The sequence below is a fragment of the Somniosus microcephalus genome, chromosome 30 (genome assembly GCF_052327205.1).
Source record: "Somniosus microcephalus isolate GS21.2 chromosome 30, FLI_Smic_1.0, whole genome shotgun sequence".
NCBI lineage: Eukaryota > Metazoa > Chordata > Chondrichthyes > Squaliformes > Somniosidae > Somniosus > Somniosus microcephalus.
Window position 1 is genome coordinate 25,570,011 of NC_141016.1, and position 23,019 is coordinate 25,593,029.

The 23,019-nt window shown below is 48.8% G+C and overlaps 2 protein-coding genes across 2 annotated transcripts in view; one reads left to right on the forward strand and one right to left on the reverse strand.

Annotated features, from left to right (window-relative positions):
- Positions 1–11,319: 11,319 nt before the first annotated feature.
- LOC147098029 (phosphoglycerate mutase 2-like) lies at positions 11,320–21,754 on the reverse strand. Its single transcript, XM_085971241.1, has 3 exons — positions 21,229–21,754; positions 18,650–18,830; positions 11,320–11,658 (listed from the first exon to the last, which is right to left on the reverse strand). Exons 1-3 carry the CDS (start codon positions 21,640–21,642, stop codon positions 11,489–11,491), a joined length of 765 nt encoding a protein of 254 aa, XP_085827367.1. The 5' UTR covers positions 21,643–21,754; the 3' UTR covers positions 11,320–11,488.
- A 37-nt stretch (positions 21,755–21,791) lies between these two features.
- Positions 21,792–23,019, forward strand: part of LOC147098030 (dual specificity protein phosphatase 1-A-like) — a 205,318-nt gene continuing 204,090 nt past the window's right edge. The window contains exon 1 of the mRNA XM_085971238.1: positions 21,792–21,881. The gene's annotated coding sequence lies outside the window, so the exon portion shown is untranslated. The remainder of the gene's footprint in view (positions 21,882–23,019) is intronic.

The following is a 23,019-nucleotide window of genomic DNA, read 5'->3' on the forward strand; positions in this document are numbered from 1 at the left end:
GGTCCGACTACTCACAGCAAAGACTGCTTGAAGCAAAGGACCTCGACCTGAACACAGCTGCAGCCCTCGCTCGCTCCCTAGAAGTGGCCCATCGGGACCTCGAGGCGTACTCCAGGTACTGTAATTCGCGACCCTGGGACTCGGGACCGACCCCAACCGCAATACCCCTCGCAGCGCCACCCCTGGGACCTACCTCAGCGTCGGCGTCCCAGACCCGATCAGGACCGCCACCCCCGGTACCGGCTGCGACATCGGACCCCCGCGATCGGGCCGCCGGCTGCTTCTTCTGCGGCCAGGCGAAACACCCGAGGTCGCGCTGCCCTGCGAGAAACGCGACTTGCTCCAGTTGCCAGAAGAAAGGCCACTTCGCTAAGGCCTGCAGAGGGAGAGCCACAGACACCAGCAGTGCCTCATGCGAGCTGTGGGGGTGGCCATCTTTCATCAAGGCCACAGATGCCAGTATCCCCTCGTGTGAGTCGTGGGGGTGGCCATCTTTGATCAAGGCCACCGACACCAGCAGTGCCACGTGAGTTGTGGGGGCAGCCATCTTCTCCGCCATTTTACCCACCACACTCGACCGCCACCTCGCCTCCAGACCCGACCACCGCCTCACCCGCAGACTACAGCAGCTCGCTCAGCCATACACTAGCCTCCGTCACACTGGACCAAACTCGCCCGCATCACCTGTCCAAGTCCATGATGGACATCGAAGTAAACGGCCACGCCACGACCTGCCTGTTCGACAGCGGAAGCACGGAGAGCTTCATCCATCCAGACACGGTGAGCCACTACTCCCTCACTGTCCGGCCAACGCGCAACCGGGTCTCGATGGCGTCTAGGTCCCACTCTACAGACATCAGCGGCTACTGTGTTGTGACCCTGTCGGTTAGAGGCACGGAGTATAAAAATTTTAAACTTCTCGTCCTGCCCCAACTCTGCGCTGCCGTCCTACTAGGGCTGGATTTCCAATCCCACCTTCAAAGTGTCACTCTAGCATACGGTGGACCCCTCCCCCCACTCACAATCGACAACCAGCAGCCTTTAAACCGCCCACCGCGTACCACCTGCGGCCTATCCACCCTCAGGGTCCCGCCTCCCTCCCTGTTCGCCAGCCTCACCCGCGACTGTAAACCCGTCGCCACCAAGAGCAGGCGGTACAGCGCCGGAGACAGAGCTTTTATTAGCTCTGAAGTGCAACGCCTCCTGAAGGAGGGCATCATCGAGAGGAGCAACAGCCCCTGGCGCGCTCAGGTTGTAGTCGTCAAGACCGGCGATAAAAACCGCCTAGTCATCGACTACAGCCAAACCATAAACCGGTACACCCAGCTGGACGCATACCCCCTTCCCCGCATATCTGATATGGTCAACCAGATTGCACAGTACCGTGTATTCTCTACCATCGACCTTAAGTCGGCCTATCACCAACTCCCTATCCGCCCTGAGGACCGCCAGTATACTGCCTTCGAGGCGAATGGCCGCCTCTACCACTTCCTGAGGGTTCCCTTCGGCGTCACCAACGGGGTTTCGGTCTTCCAAAGGGAGATGGACCGGATGGTTGACCAGAACGGGCTGCAAGCCACGTTCCCCTATCTAGATAACGTCACCATCTGCGGCCGCGACCGGCAGGACCACGATGCTAATCTGGAGAGATTCCTCCGTACGGCCCAGCGGCTGAACCTCACCTACAATAAGGAGAAATGTGTGTTTAACACCTCGCGCCTTGCCATCCTCGGCTGCGTAGTAGAGAACGGAGTCATCGGCCCCGACCCCGAAAGAATGCGCCCCCTCATGGAGCTTCCCCTCCCCCACTGTCCAAAGGCGCTGAGGAGAACCCTGGGGCTCTTCGCCTACTATGCCCAATGGGTGCCCAATTATGCGGACAAAGCCAGACCCCTCATGAAGTCCACCTCCTTCCCCCTGATGGCAGAAGCGTGCGCAGCCTTCTCCCTCATTAAGGGAGACATTGCTAAGGCCACAATGCACGCGGTGGATGAGTCTATCCCTTTCCAAGTGGAGAGCGATGCATCCGACTTCGCCCTGGCCGCAACCCTTAACCAGGAGGGGAGACCAGTGGCCTTCTTCTCAAGGACCCTCCAGGGCCCCGAGATCCGACACTCTTCGGTCGAGAAGGAGGCCCAGACGATCGTGGAGGCTGTATGACGCTGGAGGCATTACCTGGCAGGCAAACGATTTACCCTCCTCACCGACCAGCGTTCGGTCGCTTTTATGTTTAATAACAAGCTGAGGGGCAAAATCAAGAACGACAAGATCTTGAGGTGGAGAATCGAGCTCTCCACCTATGATTATGATATCTTGGTACCGGCCTGGTAAACTGAACGAACCCCCAGATGCTCTATCACGAAGTACATGCGCCAGCGTGCAAAGTGATAGACTGCAGACCCTCCACAACGACCTCTGCCACCCCGGGGTCACCAGACTTTACCACTTCATTAAGGCCCGCAACCTGCCCTACTCCATCGAGGAGGTCAGGACCATGACCAGGAACTGCCAAACCTGTGCCGAATGCAAACCGCATTTCTTTAGGCCGGACAGAGCAAGCCTGATCAAGGCCACCCGCCCCTTCGAGCGCTTGAGCATCGATTTTAAGGGGCCCCTCCCGTCCTCTGACTGTAATGTGTACTTCCTCAACATTATTGATGAGTACTCCCGTTTCCCCTTTGCCTTCCCCTGCCCAGACATGACCAGTACCACGGTCATCAAATGCCTGAACGACCTCTTCGCTTTGTTCGGGTTCCCAAACTATATACATAGCGACCGGGGCTCCTCCTTCATGAGCGAGGAACTTCGCCAGTTCCTACTAGCGAGAGGTATTGCTGCAAGCAGGACCACCAGCTACAACCCCCGAGGGAACGGCCAGGTGGAAAGAGAGAATGCGACTGTATGGAAGGCCGTCCTCTTAGCCTTAAAGTCTAAGGGCCTCCCAACCTCTCGCTGGCAGGAAGTCCTCCCGGCAGCGCTGCACTCCATCCGGTCACTGCTTTGCACTGCCATTAACGCCACCCCCCATGAACGAATGTTTGTTTTCCCCAGGAAGTCGACTACGGGAACCACGCTACCAACCTGGCTGACCTCTCCGGGGCCCGTCTTGCTGCGAAAGCACGTGAGGGCCCATAAAACGGACCCCCTGGTCGAGAGGGTGGACCTCCTGCACGCCAACCCCCAGTACGCCTATGTGGCGTACCCAGACGGGCGGGAGGACACAGTCTCTTTACGAGACCTCGCACCCTCGGGCATTCCTGAGACACCACCGCTACCCCCCCCCCCACCACCCCCCCTAATCCAGCCCAGGTAGACGGCATGCCGGAACCCCATGAGCCTTCGCCGACCACGCAGACACCAGCAACAACATCGAATACTGCAACACCGCCGCCGCTGCTGCGACGATCGGAAAGGCTTACGAGGCCTCCGGACAGACTGACATACCCGAACTGGTAATACACTTCACCCCGCCGGACTCAAATCTAAACAAGGGGTGAATGTGGTAAACCACTTTTATCGTTCACTATCGTTACACTATGTTTTCCACTGTTATATCGTTACACTATGGTTATCACTGTTACACTGTTGTATCACTACATGAGGTCGCCTCTTGTCACGCTGTTATACCTGGGCTGACCACTGCTGACTCCGCCCATGGCTCCACCTACCTGCCCAGGTATAAAGGTGGTCGACTGGCTGGTATTCCTCCTTGTTGGATCCGATCACCCACGAGGGTGGGCTCTGTTATTTAGCCAATAAAAACCTATAGTTACTTTCTTAACTCGTCGCTTTTCATTGGATGAATTGATAGGTATATCAAGATTCTATGCAAATTATATGAGTGTATATTTATACACACAGGGATATATCTGTTTATACACTGTATGGATAGATCTGCGTTTATGTGTTCACCCATAAATGTTTTTTCAGTGCTTTGGCAACATAAGATGTACCTTGTCATGCCAATAAAGCAATTTGAATTGAATTGATAGGATGGAAGGCAGGGAGAGATTAAAAGATGAAAGGGATGATGGTGCCAGGCAAAAGGAGATGGTAATGGGACAAGTTAAGAAACAAAAGTGGGTCTAGAAGAGGTAAAAAAAAACCTTTCCCTGCCTCTGGGGAAACATCGAGGGGAAAGGTTAGAAACACTCCTTATATGGGTGTATGATAGATAACTGTATCTACCAGAAGGTCAGAATTACATAAAGAACAGACAACTGTCTTTATGACTCCATCTTGTACCAGCCATGAAGGGGCCTAGATGGTCTGAGCTAATGTTGGACATGTTTCAGATACTTCCAGATATTTCCACAGTTTTCTGCAGAAGCTGTCTTTTCACCACAAAATGGAGTCCTTAATACAAGATGGAGCCCGAACACAATTTTCACTTAGACCAGCAGCAGAGGCTATGCTATCAGCCGTGGCATCGAGCGGTGCATTTAACTACACATCCGACCACTCCTGTAATGTTCTTCAAAGCCCAGTTTGAGCCCACCCCACACCCAGTTTAAATTTGTCTCTGACATCAGTGAAGAATTATTTCAATATGGTTATTGCTCTGATGATTGAAACAAATAGTAAATGGCTCTTGGCTTGAATCACCTTAAAGGAGTGGAAGAGGAGAAGAATACCAGCCCTGCTAACTAAGCTTCCATTTGTAATTTATTGCTGCACTTATTCTAATGAAACCCTGTGACTCAGAGGGTTAAGGAAAGTATTTACTGGATAAAGTAATTTCCCATAATGAAATTAAACTGCTCTTTTGGAGACAGCAATAGAACAAGACAGACGCAGGGAGGGCAAGAGAGGGAGGTAGTGTAATATTAATATTTATGTTCTGCAGAAAACCTGAATCAACCCGACTGAAGCAACTGTCCAACCCATGCTGCAGAGGGTTGTTGGTGGAGGGGGGGGGGGTCAAGTTTCAAATGACTTCATGCACCGATCTCCGTCAGTACGAGCCATGGATGACCAGGGAAAGCGGGGAAGGAAGGTGGCCTGAACTCAGCACCAGACATGGTGGAGACCGGGTTGAAACATCTCGCTACACCCTCCTTCATCCCCACCAGTCACGCTGGTCAGGCAGTGGTGAGGCTCTTTGTAAAATAGTGAATCTTTGTCTTTGCGTGATTTAAGGTCAGAGTTTAACTGCTTGACATAGGCGTCAGTTGAAATTGGTAATGAGCACACATATTTTGATGCAGCTTATAAGCTGTAGCTCTATGAAAGTAAGCGTTGCATTTATATAGCACCTTTCATGACCTCGGGACGTCCCAAAGCGCTTTACAGCCAATGAAGTACTTTTTTTTTGACGTGTAGTCACTGTTGTAATGTAGGAAATGCAGTACCCAATTTGTGCACAGCAAGCTCCCACAAGCAGCAATGTGATAATCTGTTTTTAGTGATGTTGATGGAGGGATAAATATTGGCCAGGACACCGGAGAGAATGCCCCTGCTCTTCTTCGAAATAGTGCCATAGGATCTTTTATGTTCACCTGAGAGGACAGCCAGGTCCTCAGTTTAAAGTCTCCTCCGAAAGACGGCACCTCCAACAGTGCAGCACTCTCTCAGTACTGCACTGGAGTGTCAGCCTAGCTTTATGTGCTCATGTCCCTGGAGTGGGACTTGAACCCACAACCTTCTGACCCAGAGGCGAGAGTGGTGCCCACTGAGCCACAGCTGGCATTCCTGGTCCCTTCCTATGCTCCTGTCCCAGTTAGTGTAGATTCCTGCTTTCCTTTTGGTTGCTTATAGGAGTTGGTTTGGTTTCATCCTTCTCGCTGGAGGCTCTGTTTCTGCCCAAGACGTGTGTACCCTCTGTAGAGCTGTCTTGATCAGAGATGCGTAAATCACTCTCCAGCCCATTCATTATGAACCCTTTTCTGTTGAAAGTTCTTCTCCATTTGATTACAGTTATTTTCATCTCCGTGACCCTGTTGATAACTGTGTCAATATTGAGTTCCCTCCACAACAATCTCTGACTTGCAGGGACTTTCCCCTATTCAGAATGTATCACTGGGTAACATTCACAATGCTGCACATTATTGCATGGTCAAGGAGAGTACTGGGAAAAATGTCAATCCCAAAGTTCCAAATTGCATCTCCTATTGTTGCAGCACTTTTCTCATTTCTAAATAACGTAAGAATTAGGAGCAGGAGTCAGCCATACGGCCCCTCGAGCCTGCTTCGCCATTCACTAAGATCATGGCTGATCTTCGACCTCAACTCCACTTTCCCGCCCGATCTCCACACTCCTTGATTTCCCCTCGAGTCCAAAAATCTATCGATCTCAGCCTTGAATATACTCAACGATTCAGCAGCCACAGCCCTCTGGGGTAGAGAATTCCAAAGATTCACAACCCTCTGAGTGAAGAAATTCCTCCTCATCTCAGTCTTAAATGGCCGGCCCTTATCTTGAGACTAGTTCTGGACTTTCCAGCCAGGGGGTAACAACCTCTCAGTATCTACCCTGTCAATCCCCCTCAGAGTCTTCTATGTTTCAATCACCATTCATTTTTCTAAACTCCAGAGAGTTTAGGCCCAATCTACTCAATCTCTCCACATAAACTTGGGCCAGAACTTCGGGTCCCCACGGGTGAGTACGCACGGGGTACTCACGCGTAGGCCCAACGAAAGTGCCGGTTTCGTGCATGCGCGGGAAACCGGAACTTCCATTCCCTTAAAGGAAGGGGTTCACAAGTCAAACACGTGCGCCGGAGAGGCAGCGCGTACGCCTGGAACTTCCATTTCTTTTTCAGCTTTCTCCGGGAGGGTAAGTCTCCAGCAGTGACGCTTCTAAAAAGCAGTCGCAAGGCCTGCTTTTAACAAGGTAAGTGGTGAATTAAGTAAAATTGAAACATTTTTTCCACAGGTTTATTATTTTTAAATACTTTAAAGAAAAGTTTATTTTTAGCCCCATTAGAAACTAATTAATTTTTTCAAAAATTTTAATTATTGTTTAAAATAGTTATTTTATGTAATTTATAGTTATTTTAAAAATGTGATTTAAAAAAAAAATGTGTTTGAAGTTTTAGTTATGTTTTGGGGCTGAATTGTATTCATAGATTTGACAGCTTTTCCTGTCAAATTTATGAATGGGTATTTCCCTGCTACCATTGGCTCTCCATGGCCCACCTGATTCCAGGGGACGCTTCGAACTAACTGCGCCCCTGGGATACGCAAGCACTGCGCGCCGGCAGTAAGAGCAGGCCCAGGATCGGAATCCCACGCGGGCCCACAGCTCAACGGCCGGCGCGCAAGGTAAGTGCAGGTCGGAGGCTTGCACCCGCGGGAAGCCTCTGACCCGAATTTCTGGGCCAAGATGTTTCTACTAACCAATGAGGTAGACCATCTGGATATTTTGTATATAAAACAATATCACGACTCGGTGCATACCAGTAAGCTGGAGTACCTTAGTGTTATCAGGAGGAAACCCTGCGACTGGAAGGCTGCCCAATTTTAAAGAGTATTTTACTCTCTGGTTTTACAGTGCATCCATCTCCAGTTGCATGCTGCAGCACTGTAGAATGGAGCCTTTCAGTTCTGCTTGTAACCATCACTGGCTGAAAGTGTGTGGATGCGACAAGGATCAGTGGCTGCAGGCTGCTGAGGGAGTATGGAGACTGGAACCCCCCCGTCCTGCTGGTAAGGGTCAGTGGCTGTTGCAATTTTTAATGAGTAACATATATTCCACAAACAGTAGATTATTGTGAGGAATAAATGGCTTCTGAGCTGATCAAATCTTTTTCAAGGAGTCGCAAAAACCTGTTTCGTATTTTTGTTGGTGAAAGGATAATGAAGTTAACTAAAATTTTATTGTAGGTTTATTTTATAATTTTATGCTATTTTGTTCCTATTATTCCTTGCACTGGTCATGCAGTTACTCGTTCTGTGTTATAGCCACCAGTCCCACCTCCCTTTAGCATTAAATTTGAGCACCATTTTCTGTTGTGCTTAATCCAACCCTGTGATTTTGCAACACTAATGAAATGTGGTTTTTGCCAAGCCAGAGGGTGGTAGGTCCATGGAATATGCTGCCCCAAAAAGCTGTAGAAGCTACATCATTACATAAATTTAAAACAGAAATAGACAGTTTCCTAGAAGGGAATTAAGGGTTACGGGGAGCGGGCAGGAATTTGGACATGAGTCTAGGTTCGGATCGGTCATGGCCCTGTGGGTAGCGGAGCGGGCCCAGGGGCCGTGTAGCCTGATCCTGCTCCTATTTCGTGTGTCTAATTCTGTTAGATGCAGGAGATGGTTCTGTGATAGTGGATTGGCAGTTAGGATCAGATCAGCCATGATCTTATTGAATGGCGGAGCAGGCTCGAGGGGCCGATTGGCCTACTCCTGCTCCTATTTCTTATGTTCTTATGTAAATGTGACGCAACCACAAGTAGAAAGGAAATCGATTTGCAAAGATGGGGAAGCACGTCATTGTGCTGTGTACTTGGCTTCAGATTGGATCAATGCCACTTTCTTTATTCCTGCTCTACTGATGTTCACTTATTTGATGCTGTGCTGTCTTGTTCCCTGGAAACTAAATAGACACGGACTGAAGAGCTGTGAAAGACAAGCGACCTTCATCCTTTGTGGATCTGCATTAACAGTCAGAGCCAAGAAAAGGAGCTTGTCCCTCTAGCATCTTAACTCTGCCAGCCTGGCCTCCAATTGCGGTTTGAATATCCCAAATGCATTTGCCTCTTACGCTACCTGGCAGATTGTCCCAAACATTTATTAACCTGCAAGTAAAGAAATTCCTCTTAATAGATGTTTTAATTTAAATTTTCACTAATTTAATCTGCCCTGGTTCTCCTCTGCTGGCAGTTTATGTTGATCAATTATCTAATAGAACGGCGGAAGGGGTGCGAGGGGCTGAATGGCCTACTCCTGTTCCTATGTAATTCTTCAACCTGAAGATTGCTGTATTTGCAGTGAGTCTGCAATTTGGAGTAAAACTGTAGCTTTAGTTCAGGAAAGAGAACTCTTAAAAGGCGAAGAATTGTTTTACAGGCATTACTGTTCTGAAGTCACAAGAGTGGATAGCATTTATTTACATATTTTATATGAAGGAAAATGGAAGACATACTCAATCCTCCATATTTATTAGAATGACAGTGGAGTATATTACATGTATGTGTATATATATTGTGTATATGCGCACTCACCCTGCGTATACACACACACATCATGAACACTTCTTGTCTCGGTTGAGTCGGCACATGCAGTCTCGCTGTCCTCCATCATCTTTGGCCAGGAACACCAGAAATAACTCCCCTGCTCTTTGAAATGGTGCCATGAGATCTTTTACGTCCACCCGAGAGAAGACGGGGCCTCGGTTAAACGTCTCATCCGAAAGCACACTTATTTGTGCGTACGTACACCTTGATGATTGACCAGCGAGCCTGGCTCATAGTGACACTTCATCCTATGCGGAACCTTTTAGTAGGATCTTTTGGTTCCTACACACGCAACCCTTACAGTTTCTTGTTCTACAAAGTACTTACCGAGTGGCTGAGAAATCCACATTACTAGAATTTGTTTACCCAGTAAGAGTTAAAACTGTTTCTCTGTAGGGATGCACCTCTTACCTAAGCCTAAAGAACTTGAGTGCTGGTTGGCAAAAGCCAAGCCAGAGGAACCCTGAATGTCCATAGAGGTATTGTTGTTTACCTGACCAAAACCACCCAGCTTACTAGCACAGGGCACTGGTAAGCTCTCTGCTGCTTGTCCAACTTGTTACAACCTACTCAAGATGGCATTGTCCTGCAGGGTTACCTGGAGTGGAAAGACTTGCATTTATATAGTGCCTTTCATGACCTCAGGCCATCCCAAAGTGCTTTACAGCCAATGAAGTACTTTTTGAAGTGGTCACTGTTGTAATGTGGGAAACTCAGCAACCAATTTGCACTCAGCAAGCTCCCACATACAGCAATGTGATAATGACCAGATAATCTGTTTTAGTGATGTTGAGGGATATTGGCCAGGACACTGGGGGTAACTCCTCTGCTCTTCTTCGAAATAGTGCCTTGGGATCTTTTACATCCACTTGAGAATGCAGATGGGGCCTTGGTTTAATGTCTCATCTGAAAGACAGCACCTCTGAGCGCAGCGCTCCCTCCGTACTGCACTGGAGTGTCAGCCTAGATTTTTGTGCTTTCTGATTCACAGGCGAGGGTACTGTCAACTGAGCCATGGCTGACACGCAGTGGTGTAGGAAGAATCCCAGCCCTAGTACAGGCCTGCTCATCCAAATCCCATCAATGAGGCAGGCTTGCTGGTCAGTCATCAGCACACTGCAGTATTGTGTCCCTAATTGGCTCCGGTTTGAGATTATTGAACTAACACCGTGGAGCCAAACAGACCCAAGCTCCCACTTTGTATATTTTGCAATGGAAATCATTTGATGTACTGAGGTAGATTTTTGTCTTCATTGATTTCAATGGACTGAAAATCAGGCCGCTTTAAATCAAGAGTGGGCGATGTGCTCCGCCCGATTACCACCCGCCCTCCTCTCGGTCCACACAAAGTACTCCAGGTACTGTTTTAGTCTGAAATATGTCAGCTTTTATCGTTGCACACAAAGGTACTGGAGAGCACAGTTAACACGGAGCGGCGTTGGGCCAGGTTTAGAAGTACAACGCAATCATAGAATAGTAGAGCCCAACGAGTGTGTGCTAGCTCTTCCGAAGAGCAATCTAGTTAGTCCCACTCCCCCATTTTTCCTTTAAGTATTTATTCAATTTCCTTTTGAAGGCTACTATTGAATCTGTATCCACCACCCTATCAGGCAGTGTTCCACATCCTAAACACTTGTTGCATAAAAAGGTTTTTCCTCACGTCACCTCTGCCAAGCACCTTAAATCTGTGCCCTCGGGCTTATAGACTGAATAGTGCACCATCAAATCCAGAATAAAGCTTCACGTTTAGCCTGATAACATGCCTCAAGCTCAAAGGAACAGCCCCTACCCTGCCAGTGTGACTTTTTAAACCCGCATTAGTCGCACCACACACCATGACCTCAATGCGAATACCACATTGGGCCGATGTATAGTGAACCATGCCATGGAACCAGATTGAGACTGCGGTAGAATTTTTCACGTTGGCCCCTTACTGGCAACGAGAGAAGGGACTCACTGCTTTGGGCAGGACTCAAACCAAAGTGCCAAAGGAAAATAGGTGTATTTTAGGTTTAAATTCAGTTTAATTGTACCTCTGAACAAGTTTCATTTTGACAAGTGATGTGATGCAGGTGCAGTTTAGTGTTTCAAAATCCCAGCGGTTAGAAGCAGCTTGTGATAAACAGAGATAAAAAGCAGGTCCAATCATTTCATGTTTAATTAAACATTTCTTGATGATAAATAACTGCTCCCAGCAACATTTTACAAAAAACATGGTTTAACATGGAGTGCAGGGGTGTCTTTGGACTCGATGTGTAGTAGTTTCAGGCACTTTGCCATTCAAAGGCTTGCAGGACACTTTCTCTGCTTCACTTCTTGACTTTTCCCTGTGATGCTACGGCCTCCATGGCTGCCTTTACAGTCGCCTCATCGCCCAGGAACTGCATAGGTTTGGTGGGCTTCAGGTTCGCATCCAGTTCATAAACAATTGGAATACCGGTTGGCAGGTTGAGTTCCATGATCGCAGCGTCCGACATACCTGGAAAGAGAACGACAGCGATAAAACTCAAGGGACAGCACGGTGGCATAGTGGTTAGCACTGTTGCCTCACAGCGCCAGGGACCTGGGTTCGAATCCGGCCTCGGGTGACTGTGTGGAGTTTGCACATTCTCCCCGTGTTTGCGTGGGTTTCCTCCGGGTGCTCCGGTTTCCTCCCACAGTCCAAAGATGTGCGGGTTAGGATGATTGGCTATGATAAATTGACCCTTAGTGTTAGGGGGGTTAAATACGTGGGGTTACGGGGATAGGGTGGGATATGTGTTGGTGTAGGGGTTACGGGGATCGGGTGGGATATGTGTCGGTGCAGGCTCGATGGGCCGAAATGGCCTCTATCTGCACTGTGGGGTTTCTGTGACATTGCCCAATTAAATCACGGGAGGATCTGTGACTAAGTGACGATGGTTCAATGGCACAAAACCAAAAGGAGACGAGAGGCTCTCGCCTTCAGCCACACGCCCTCGCTGGCCAACTGCCTCGACATAGCCAAGGGAGGAGCGATCCGCTGAATACTGAACTGTGATACACACAACTTTCCATTTTGGTGGGGGGGGGGGAAGTCCCAAGGGCTTCACAAGTGGCAGTACAGATTAGGAGAAGGTGACCAAAGCAAGGTCAAAAAGGTGTTTGAAGAAAGAAAACAAAAAATGAAAGAAGCAGAAGGGTTTATGGAAGGAGTTCCAGGGAGCGGAGCCAAGGTGATGGAGGGCCACTGGTGGGTCAAAACAAAAGGAGGGAGTAACACACAAAAGGCCAGAGTCAGTGGGCCAAATGGCATGGGGAGACACGTGTGGCTCCAGAGATAGGGAGGAGCAAGTTCATTGAAGGGTTTGAAGAATAAGAGAGAGTTTGAATTTAATGTGTGAGGAGAGGGAGGCACTGTGACAGCGAGTGAGTGACAGGATATGGGCTAAGTTTGTGGAGGATGGGAAGCCAGAAAGGCATTCATTGGAATAATCAAGTCTCGAGATGACGAAAGCATGGGTAATACTAGTACACAGCACCACCGGGCTGTGCTGCCTGGCTTTATTTTCACCAACTTCATTCCACCCCCCTCCTTCCCAGAAGGTATTGCATCTTGCCCAGTAGCCATTCTTCACATTTAAGCTTAGTTAAGTTGATGGTTATTCCGACCAAGTTACAGCATCGCAACTGAAACCTGATCCTGTCCCTATCCAATGTCATAGAAGATAGGAGTAGGCCATTCGGCCCCTCGAGCCTGCTCCGCCATTCAATAAGATCATGGCTGATCATCCAAACTCAGTACCTTGTCCCTGCTTTCTCCCCATATCCCTTTAGCCTTAAGAAATATATCCAACTCCTTCTTGAATATATTTAATGAATTGGCCTCAACTGCCTTCTGTGGTAGAGAAGTCCACAGGTTCACCACTCTCTGGGTGAAGAAATTCTTCCTCATCTCGGTCCTAAATGGCTTACCCCTTATCCTTAGACTGTGACCCCTACTTCTGGACTCCCCGACCATCAGGAATATCCTTCCTGCATCTAGTCTGTCCAGTCCTGTAAGAATTTTATAAGTTTCAATGAGACTACCTCATTCTTCTAAACTCCAGCGAGTAAAAGCCCAATCGACCCAATCTCTCCTCATACGTCATTCCTGCCATCCCAGGTATCAGCCTGGTGAATCTTCGCTGAACTCCCTCCATGGCAAGAACGTCCTTCCTCAGATAAGGCGACCAAAACTGCACACAATACTCAAGATGTGGTCTCACCAAGGCCCTGTAGGTTAATGATCAGGCGTGGGGAATCCTGGCTGATCTTAACTCAGGGTTGCATCCCCAACACTGTCCGCGCTGAGGTGATTAGCCCACGCACCACCTACCTAACCAGCAGAGCTTTTAAAAATGCAACAGCAAAACACTGCAGATGCTGGAAATCTGAAACAACACGGATGCTGCCTGACCGGCTGAGTGTTTCCAACATTTCCTGTTATTTGAGCTTTTAAAATGCACCAATGGCACTAGTGCAAAACGAGCAGGCTTGAAATGGTTAAACAGAATACTAGATAGGAAAGATCTAATGCATTAGGAGCGGTGTGGGGTGCAAGCAGCAAAGTCTTGAGTTTTATGTAGAATCTTCTGTGAATTGTGTGTTGTATAACTCAAGTTTCCAACTCTGCTTTATATTAGAAATGTACTTTTTGTATAAATTATTTCACAAAATCACTGAAAGCTGCTAAAGGAATTCAGTTCTTAAAAAGTGTGTTTTGTTTTTTTAGTTTCAGAAGCCGTAAGTACAGACTCACAAAAGTGGACGGTATAGTTCCCAGGCCGCTAAATTTCAGCCCAGCTGGGGCACTCGGCACAGGCCAAGTTGTGTGAGTTAGTGACAGGGGCTCCTTGGAATGCCTGTGACCTTTACCAAGCCGCTCTCTGCTCACTCGTGTTGCACAGTCTGGGTTTGCCAGCCTCTCCTCTCAGGATTTTTAGCATCAGAATCTCTACGAGGGGCTGGGATGGGAGCGGAGGACAAGAATGGTTGAACGGTCAGAAATAGTAACATGACCCTCAATCTATATCATAGGGCAAACGTTCCAGAGTTGGGGGGGGGGGGGGGGGGACATGCAGTCAGAACGTGCTCACATAGTGTTGGCGTGCGTTTTCTGTTTAAACTGCTTTCTAGAGACCCAGTATTTTAGAACGAGAGGTTAAATTCAGTGATCAGCCACTCTCCTGTTCGGAGCTCCACTGAAGGCAGTTCGGGTCAGAGAATCAGCGCTGCAGTGCGGTAACCGTCTCCAGCTGAGAATCCCGTCAATCAATTTCCCGTAGACTAGACAGACAAAGAGGGTGGTACATTTCAGAAAGTTCACAGGAGAAACAGCATGGTTATTAGAGGGGAAAGAAAGTTTCTGGGAGGGAAAAAATGAACACATCTTCTCCCCTCCCCCTTGCATACTCTACCAGGAGTCCAATACCTCTGCTAGAAGGGATACCAGAGCAGGCTTTCCATGAGAAAATAAAACAGGTTATTGTAGTTTGGGTTTTAGTTTTGCACAAGAATTAGGAGCAGGAGTAGGCCATACAGCCCTTCGAGCCCCCATATCCCTTGATTCCCCTAGAGTCCAAAAATCTATCGATCTCAGCCTTGAATATACTCAACGACTCAGTATCCACAGCCCTCTGGGGCAGAGAATTCCAAAGATTCACAACTCAGTGAAGAAATTCCTCCTCATCTCAGAATTAAATGGCCGACCCCTTATCCTGAGACTATGTCCCCTAGTTCTAGACTCTCCAGCCAGGGGAAACAGCCTCAACATCTACTCTGTGATTTCCTCCTCAGAATCCTATGTTTCAATGAGATCCTCATTCTTCTAAACTCCTGTCTATCACAAAAATAAAAGCTCACACAAATATCTGATGGGCACATCCCAGGCACGAAAATTAAAATGTGCAAAATTGTCCCAAATCTTTCCCCTCCATGCTGCAAAAGCCGAGTCAAACTTCCAATTAGCACTTCACTTTGACAGCATGCTAGAGACTGGAAGCCTGCTTCAGTCTACTGTGACCCAGAGTGCTGCCCCCAACACATCCCCAAACAAAAAGTTATGTTAAATAGAAATAGAAAATGCTGCAATAGCTCATCAGGTCAGGCAGTATCTGTGGAGAGAGAAACCAGAGTTAACGGTTCAGGTCGGTGACCTTTCGTCAGAACTGGATTTTAAAGGTCTTTTGAAGTGTTGATGACTTGTCATAAAGTTCCACTGGACAGTTCTCAATCTGTCAGAAGTGCATTTATTCAGCAAGTGAGTCGGGAGCACAGCTGTGCCTGTGGAACACCCAGTAATTCTTTGCACTTATCTATCCCGGAGGCGATTGAGTGTTGTGAAAGGAACAGGACCAGTGGCAGTGCTGGGGGAGGTGGTGAATGAACACCGTCTATTACTGCTCTAGCACATACCAACCACAACACTGTAGATCCACAGCTAGCATGGTGCCGTCTGATCTCTGCAGTCTACCCTCCCAGCTGATGGAGGCAGTGGTTACAAGTGGCTCCAGTAGGGAGATGAACATAATCCCACTGGATCTCTAAAGCAATCGGAATCCAACTGTATTTTCGGGAAAGACAAATATTATTTTACCAAATACAGGTTGAGTGTCCAAAATCCAGAGTTCCAGAATCCAGACAATTGGTGGCAGGGTCGTCCGGAATCCGGAACTCCGGATTTTGTTGTTTTTTTTGAAAAATCCGAGTGATGCAATAAAACTTTAGTGTGGTGTTTTATCCTCCTTAATCTGCACAGCTCCACTAAGTGTTTCCGCCAGGCTGCGGCCACGGCACCCTAGTGGCCGAGTGTGGGCCATCGGATGCTCTGCAGAGCTCGCAGCGTCCCTCCCCTTTAACAGAAGGGGAGGGGGCGGAGAAACGCGTCAACACTGTGGAGCAGCCCAGGCATTTCCGGACTCTGTTTCTGATGTCTGAAGTCCAGAAACGCCCGAGCCTGGGTTGCGATATTTCTGGACTTCAGAAACACGTTCCGAAGTCCGAAAAAACACAAAAACCGACTCGGCTTCAGTCCAGAGGTTGCTGGATTCAGGATGCTCAACCTGTACTCCAACCAAACTGAGCGTTAGTGGGCTATTCAGCTGTGGAGAGCATGTTCCTGCCCTTACCTGATGTCCACATCTGTGCAATTTCCAGCAGGCTTCACTGGATGGTCACCAGGAAGGAGGTAGGGGCAATAAAAGTCAAAAAGCCAGAGAGAATGTCAAGCCTTTTAGGGTTTGGGACGGCCCCTTCGCACACCCAGTTTGTGTAGCAAGTACTGCCCGCTAAACGGACATCCCTTGCTGATTTCTCCTTCCTAGCCTGGAGTCATCGGCAATGTTCCCGCGAGTTTTTTTTGGGGTGCACGGCCCATTCAAATTTCTGCGCATGAGCGATTTTTCTTTTGTAAAGCCGCTGAGCGGCCTGCGCGGGACCTCAATACCACTGCGCGGTTTAACGGGAACATTGGTCAGAGGTCAATCGTAGCGCCTCCAATGCCGTCTGGTTCAGATCAGCTAACTCACAGATTGGTCTGTTTGCCTCAGTACCATACCGGGGCAGTGTATCCCTGGGCTACCAGGAGCGTGCACACTTCAATTATTTTTGAGTCGTTACAAAGTGGTGAAGAGAGAGAGTTGGGATATGCAGGGCGGAAAAGGACATCCATGTAGATTAATGATTTATTGAACCAGATTAGCATATCCGGTCACCACTCTGCAGCTTCTAACTTATTTTTGGACTGGGCCAGTTTAAAGAAGAAGCATAGGCTGAGGGGGAAGAGGATTTGCTGTGTCACTGCATGTCAAAAAGCAGACAAATGCTCCAATGCCCAGCATTGCCATCTCTTGTACACACAGGAAGAGACTGAAGTTAGCACCGACAGTCTCTACAAATTGAACTCTGTCACTTTAAACAGTTGGAAGCCAGGCACGGCGACGAATTGCGTATCACTGCCTAGCTGGCCTTTAGCCGGCTCCAGCTCTGACCCTGGGCGGGAATGAAGTCTTGCATAACTCGACAAGCTGTCCTTCAAATGTCAATTGTAATCTACACCTTCTTTCAGGAGCAGCAGGTTACTTAATCTCAACACTTGATGCAATGGGACCTCACCCTACACTTAAATGACTTTTAAAGGGCTAGAGTACTCCGTGACTGGCGGTAACACATGTGGCACAGGTGCAGCTCGTGTGGGGTGTGGAAAGATCAGGTCCATTGCTCACGCAAGGCCACTACAGGCTTCAATCAGAGACTGGAGTCTCACATAGGCCCAGACCGGGTAAAGACAGCAGGTTTCCTTCCCTAAAGGACATTAGTGAACCAGCTGAGTTTTTACATCAAATCCAACTGCTTCACAGCCACTTTTTACTGATACTGGCTTTTCCTCCCAAAACTGAATTCAAATTCTGAAACTGCCACAGCAGAATCTGAACTCACTTTCTCTAGGTTACTAAACTAGTAATCCAATCACTTCACTACCTAGGAATACCTCACCATTGCTGAGGAGCTGGGAGAAAGCTGGAGGTGGCCATCACATTCTGGTGCTGTCCAGGACTCGGTACCACTGGCGCTCCGTGCTACTTACAATCCAGAACAAAGTGCCAGCTGGTAACCGAGCACCAGCAAGAACTGGTCTGTGCACAAAGATCAACAGAAAAACATAAGAATTAGGTACAGGAGTCGGCCATACGGCCCCTCGAGCCTGCTCCGCCATTCAAGACGACCATGGCTGATCTTCAACCTCAACTCCACTTTCCCGCCTGATCCCCATATCCCTTGATTCCCCCAGAGTCCAAAATTTATCGATCTCAGCTTTGAATATATTCAACATCCACAACCCTTTGGGGCAGAGAATTCCAAAGATTCACAAGCCTGAGTGAAGAAATTCCTCACTCATCTCAGTCTTAAATGGCCGACCCCTTATCCCGAGACTATGCCCCCTAGTTCTAGACTCTCCAGCCAGGGGAAACAACCTCAGCATCTATCCTGTCAATCCCCCTCAGAATCTTACATGTTTCAAAGAATCTTATGTGTTTCAATCACCTTGCTGTCAAGTTCATTTATTGGCACTCCCTCGATAGTTGAGCAGTTGCACTGGCTGATGTGGTACTGACCTGGAATGTCTCAGGTCTGACTGCTGATCTGTGCTAAGTCAGCTGCTCTCAACACCATTCAATGGGGTGCTACAGTTAGCCTCAGCACCCCTACCATCAGGAGGTGGAACATAAAAAAATCAGCACAGTTCCTTTGCCTCATCCCTGTTCAGTAGAAAAAGTCAGGTGATGAATAGTCTGGTCGAATAGCCTACTGCCAATCTGTGCCCGAGCTCACGCATGAAGAAAGGGCCACTTGGGCAGGGTGCTGATGCCTGTGGAACTATACCCCAGCAAAGAACCAGTGCCCTCTAACCTATTGAGCAGGACACCACAAACAATGCTTCAGTTGCAAACCAATGCAGGCCACTTGCTTACCCTCCAGATGCTTGACGATTCCGCGCAAACTGTTGCCGTGGGCTGCAATCAGGACACGCTTGCCCGCCTTAATCTGTGGCGCAATCACATCATTCCAGAAAGGCAAAGCTCGTGCAATGGTATCCTTCAGGCTCTCGCAGATTGGCAGTTCGGAAGATTTTAGTGCTTCATAGCGCCTTGCCTGTCATCAAAAAAATTCTCAACTCAGGTTTAATATATTCAAACATACAGGTAATTAAATTGAAAACAAGATTTACACCAACTCCTGCCAAAGCTCAGAGAACCAATTGCAAGAAAAAAAACCCAAACATTTATACAGCATCTAATCACAATAAATGACTTTAGAAGTGTGGCGACTGAATTATGTTCTCGCTCTTCTGCACCAACATCCCAGGAATATGTTCAATGGCTGGGTTTATTTATTGGTACTGCTTTACAAAGTACTACACAGCATTTATAGGAAAGGAATAGGCCAGTCAGCCCAACTGGTCTAGGCCAGTGTTTATGCTCCACACCAGCCTCCTCCCACCCTTCATCTAACCCCCATCAACATACCCTTCTATTCCTTTCTCCCTCATGTGCTTATCTAGCTTCCCCTTAAATGCATCTATGCTATTCTCCTCCTCAACCACTCCGTGGTAGCGAGTTCCACATTCTCACCACTCTCTGGGTAAAGAAGTTTCTCCTGAATTCCCTATTGGATTTATTAGTGACTATCTTATATTCATGGGCTCTAATTCATTTGACGGGTGAATGTTGGCTAGAAAACTCTCTGCTCTTCAAATTAGGACCATGGGATCCTTTGCACCCACCTAAATAGTTTAACATCACATCTCGAAAACATTAACAGCAGGACCCCAGATAATGGCCAGTACTGTAAACAAATGCTTCCATTTACTTGTATACCACACTGGATGATGGGGGAAGACTGTTCTGCTGTGGGTATTTTTCCTGGGAGAAAAGTTAAAATGTGCTTTCAAGTGTCTCTAGCAGATGCTGGTGTGAAAATGGTAAACATTTCCATGATGTTTGATCAAGATTTTTAATTTAAGTTGCAAGTCTTTCAAAATTATGTCAACATGTTCAGGCAAACACACAGTTATGTCTAAAAGAGAAAAAGCTCAGCTAATAACTGGTTCCAGCGTGCCCAATTATACTTCCAACGATCCAGCTACTGGCAATGTGGAGTGACAGGGGGACTGAGAATGACTAATTCAGAGGATGCGGTGCAGAAAAGTTTCCGTTACATTTACTACATGAGTGAGTGTGAATGGGCGGAGGCTCGTGAGGAACTGCACGTCTCACCACGAGAGAGAGAGAGAGAGAGAGAGCAGTCCAGTCAGACAGACAGTAAAATGTGGAAATATTTGCAGCAAGAGGCTATCAGGAATCCAAATTCAACATGTGTGTTTTAAGTTAAAGGATTCAGTAAGAGAGTGCAAGGCACTGAGAAAGTGGAGGAAATTTCACAACCACGAACGTAACAGGGCTTGCTTGCACCCCAGTCCCAGTGATCCCCCCCTCCCGTACCGCACACACGTCCTAGCGATCCCCCCCTCCCGTACCGCACACGTCCCAGTGATCCCCCTCCCGTACCCCACACACGATCCAGTGATCCCCCCCTCCCGTACCGCACACACGTCCCAGTGATCCCCCCCTCCTGTACCCCACACACGATCCAGCGATCCCCCCCTCCCGTACCCCACACGTCCCAGCGATCCCCCCTCCCGTACCCCACACGTCCCAGCGATCCCCCCTCCCGTACCGCACACACGTCCCAGTGACCCCCCCTCCCATACCGCACACGTCCCAGTGACCCCCCCCTCCCGTACCGCACACACGTCCCAGTGACCCCCCCCCTCCCGTACCGCACACACGTCCCAGTGACCCCCCCTCCCGTACCGCACACACGTCCCAGTGACCCCCCCTCCCGTACCGCACACACGTCCCAGTGATCAGCCCCTCCCGTATCGCCCACACGTCCCAGTGATCCCCCCCTCCCGTACCGCTCACACGTCCCAGTGATCCCCCTAATACCACACATGATACCTGGGATGGCAGGAATAACGTAGGAGGAGAGATTGGGTCGAATGGGCTTATACTCGCTGGAGTTAAGAATGAGAGGGGATCTCATTGAAACTTATAAAATTCTAACAGGACTAGACAGACTAGATGCAGGAAGGATGTTCCCGATGGTCAGGGAGTCCAGAACCAGGGGTCACAGTCTAAGGAGTAAGTCATTTAGGAAAGAGATGAGGAGGAATTTCTTCACCCAGAGAGTGGTGAACCTGTGGAATTCTCTACCACAGAAGGTAGTGGAGGCCAATTCATTAAATATATTCAAGAAGGAGTTAGATATATTTCTTAAAGGCTAAGGGGATCAAGGGATATGGGGAGAAAGCAGGGACAGGGTACTGAGTTTGGATGATCAGCCATGATCTCATTGAATGGAGGAGCAGGCTCGAGGGGCCGAATGGCCTACTCCTGCTCCTATCTTCTATGTTTCATGTCCCAGTGATCCCCCCAATACCACACATGTCCCCCCATTGCTAGTGATCCCCCCACCCATCGCCCCTCACCTTGCTGATGATGCAGTGATACGGGTGCTTGTCGTCCATGGGCGGCGGCGGCGTGTCAAAGGAGCGCCGCCAGATCTTGACCTGCTCCTCGCCGTGCTTGGCGGCGGTCTCGGCCTTGTTGAGGCCAGTCAGGCCGCCGTAGTGGCGCTCGTTGAGGCGCCAGGTGCGGGTGACGGGCAGCCACATCTGGTCGATGCCCTCCAGGATGACCCAGAGCGTGCGGATGGCGCGCTTCAGCACCGAGGTGTAGCACACGTCGAACTCGTAGCCGGCCTTCTGGAGGGCCTGGGCCCCGCGGGTGGCCTCGCCCAGCCCCTTCTCGCTCAGGTCGGCGTCGAACCAGCCGCAGAAGCGGTTCTCCTGGTTCCAGGTGCTCTCGCCGTGGCGCACGATCACCAGCTTGTAGCAGGCCATGGCGGCTAAGCGAGGTGGAGGAGGCGGTTGCTATGGAGACGGAGCTAGGCCTTGCCCGGGGAAAACGCGACCCTCCTTGACTCTCACTCCTGTCGGCCCTTTGCTGCCGCCTTCCCCGGCCTTTTATCCCCTCGCACTGGAGGCGGGGACTGCGGCCACCGGGTCCGCCTCCGAGGGCCTCGAATAGAAAGCACGCAGTCAGCCAGAAAGCCTGGCATCAGCAGCAGCAGGCTTGGCAGGTAGGTCAGAGCACAGCAGGCCGCACTCAAAATCTGCTTTAAAATGCCCAAAGTCCCAGCTGCAAGCAGGTTCAGTCATAACTTGCAAAAGGCAATTGGATAAATACTTGAAAAGGAAAAAAATTTGCAGGGCTGGGCGGGGGGGAGAATAAAAGAACAAAAAATTCTTTCTATAGTGCCTTTGGGACGTGAAAGGCGCAATATAAATGCAGTCTTCCTTTATTTTCTTAAGTCTTAATTGGTAGAGACAAAACGGGGAATTATAGACCGGTAAGCCTGACATCGGTAGTGGGGAAAATGCTAGAGTCCATTATAAAAGATGTAATAGCAGTGCACTTGGAAAACAGTGACCGGATCGGACAAAGTCAACATGGATTTACAAAAGGTAAATCGTGCTTGACTAATCTACTGGAAATTTTTGAGGATGTAACTGGTGTTGGATCCGTGGTTCAGTGGATATGCTATTATTAAATAATCACACGGATGCTGTACATTAACAAATAACAAGTCTTTACTGGAGGAGGGTAGTCTCTAAACTGGGGGTACAGAGGCATGCGCAAAGCTTATATACCGGTGTGGTCATTGCCGGTACTACAGTATACAGGAGCTGTAAAAGTAGTTCTGACTTAAAGGCACATACACTACAATTCCTCCCCTTTTAGATTAGTGATACCCCTAATATTCAAATAACAATTAACATTTCAACATGTACATTAAACAACAAAAGTCCATTTATAGATTCAGTCTTTGGGGCGGCTTCCTGACCCTTTCGGGATAGCGCCTTTCCAGAGGTTCTTGTTCTTGGTGCAGAGGCAATTCTGACCCCTTTTCATCGGGTAGTTCATCGGGTTCCACTGCTACTGGGTCTGAAGTAGATGCTACCGGTATGTCGGGTTCATCCCCAGGTACTCGAGACATGGGGTTGACGCGTTCCTGTGACGCTAAGATCTGATCGACGTGGCGTCTCACAATGTTCTCCCCGACATCCACTGTGTACATTAATGGCCCCTGCCTTGTACATATCGTTCCGGGTTGCAATTTCTCTGTTCGATAGTCACGGGCCAAGACTGGTTGCCCTACATTGAAGTTCCTTGTCGGCTTCTCATTGATGTGCTGGAATTGTTTGTCCTCAACATTT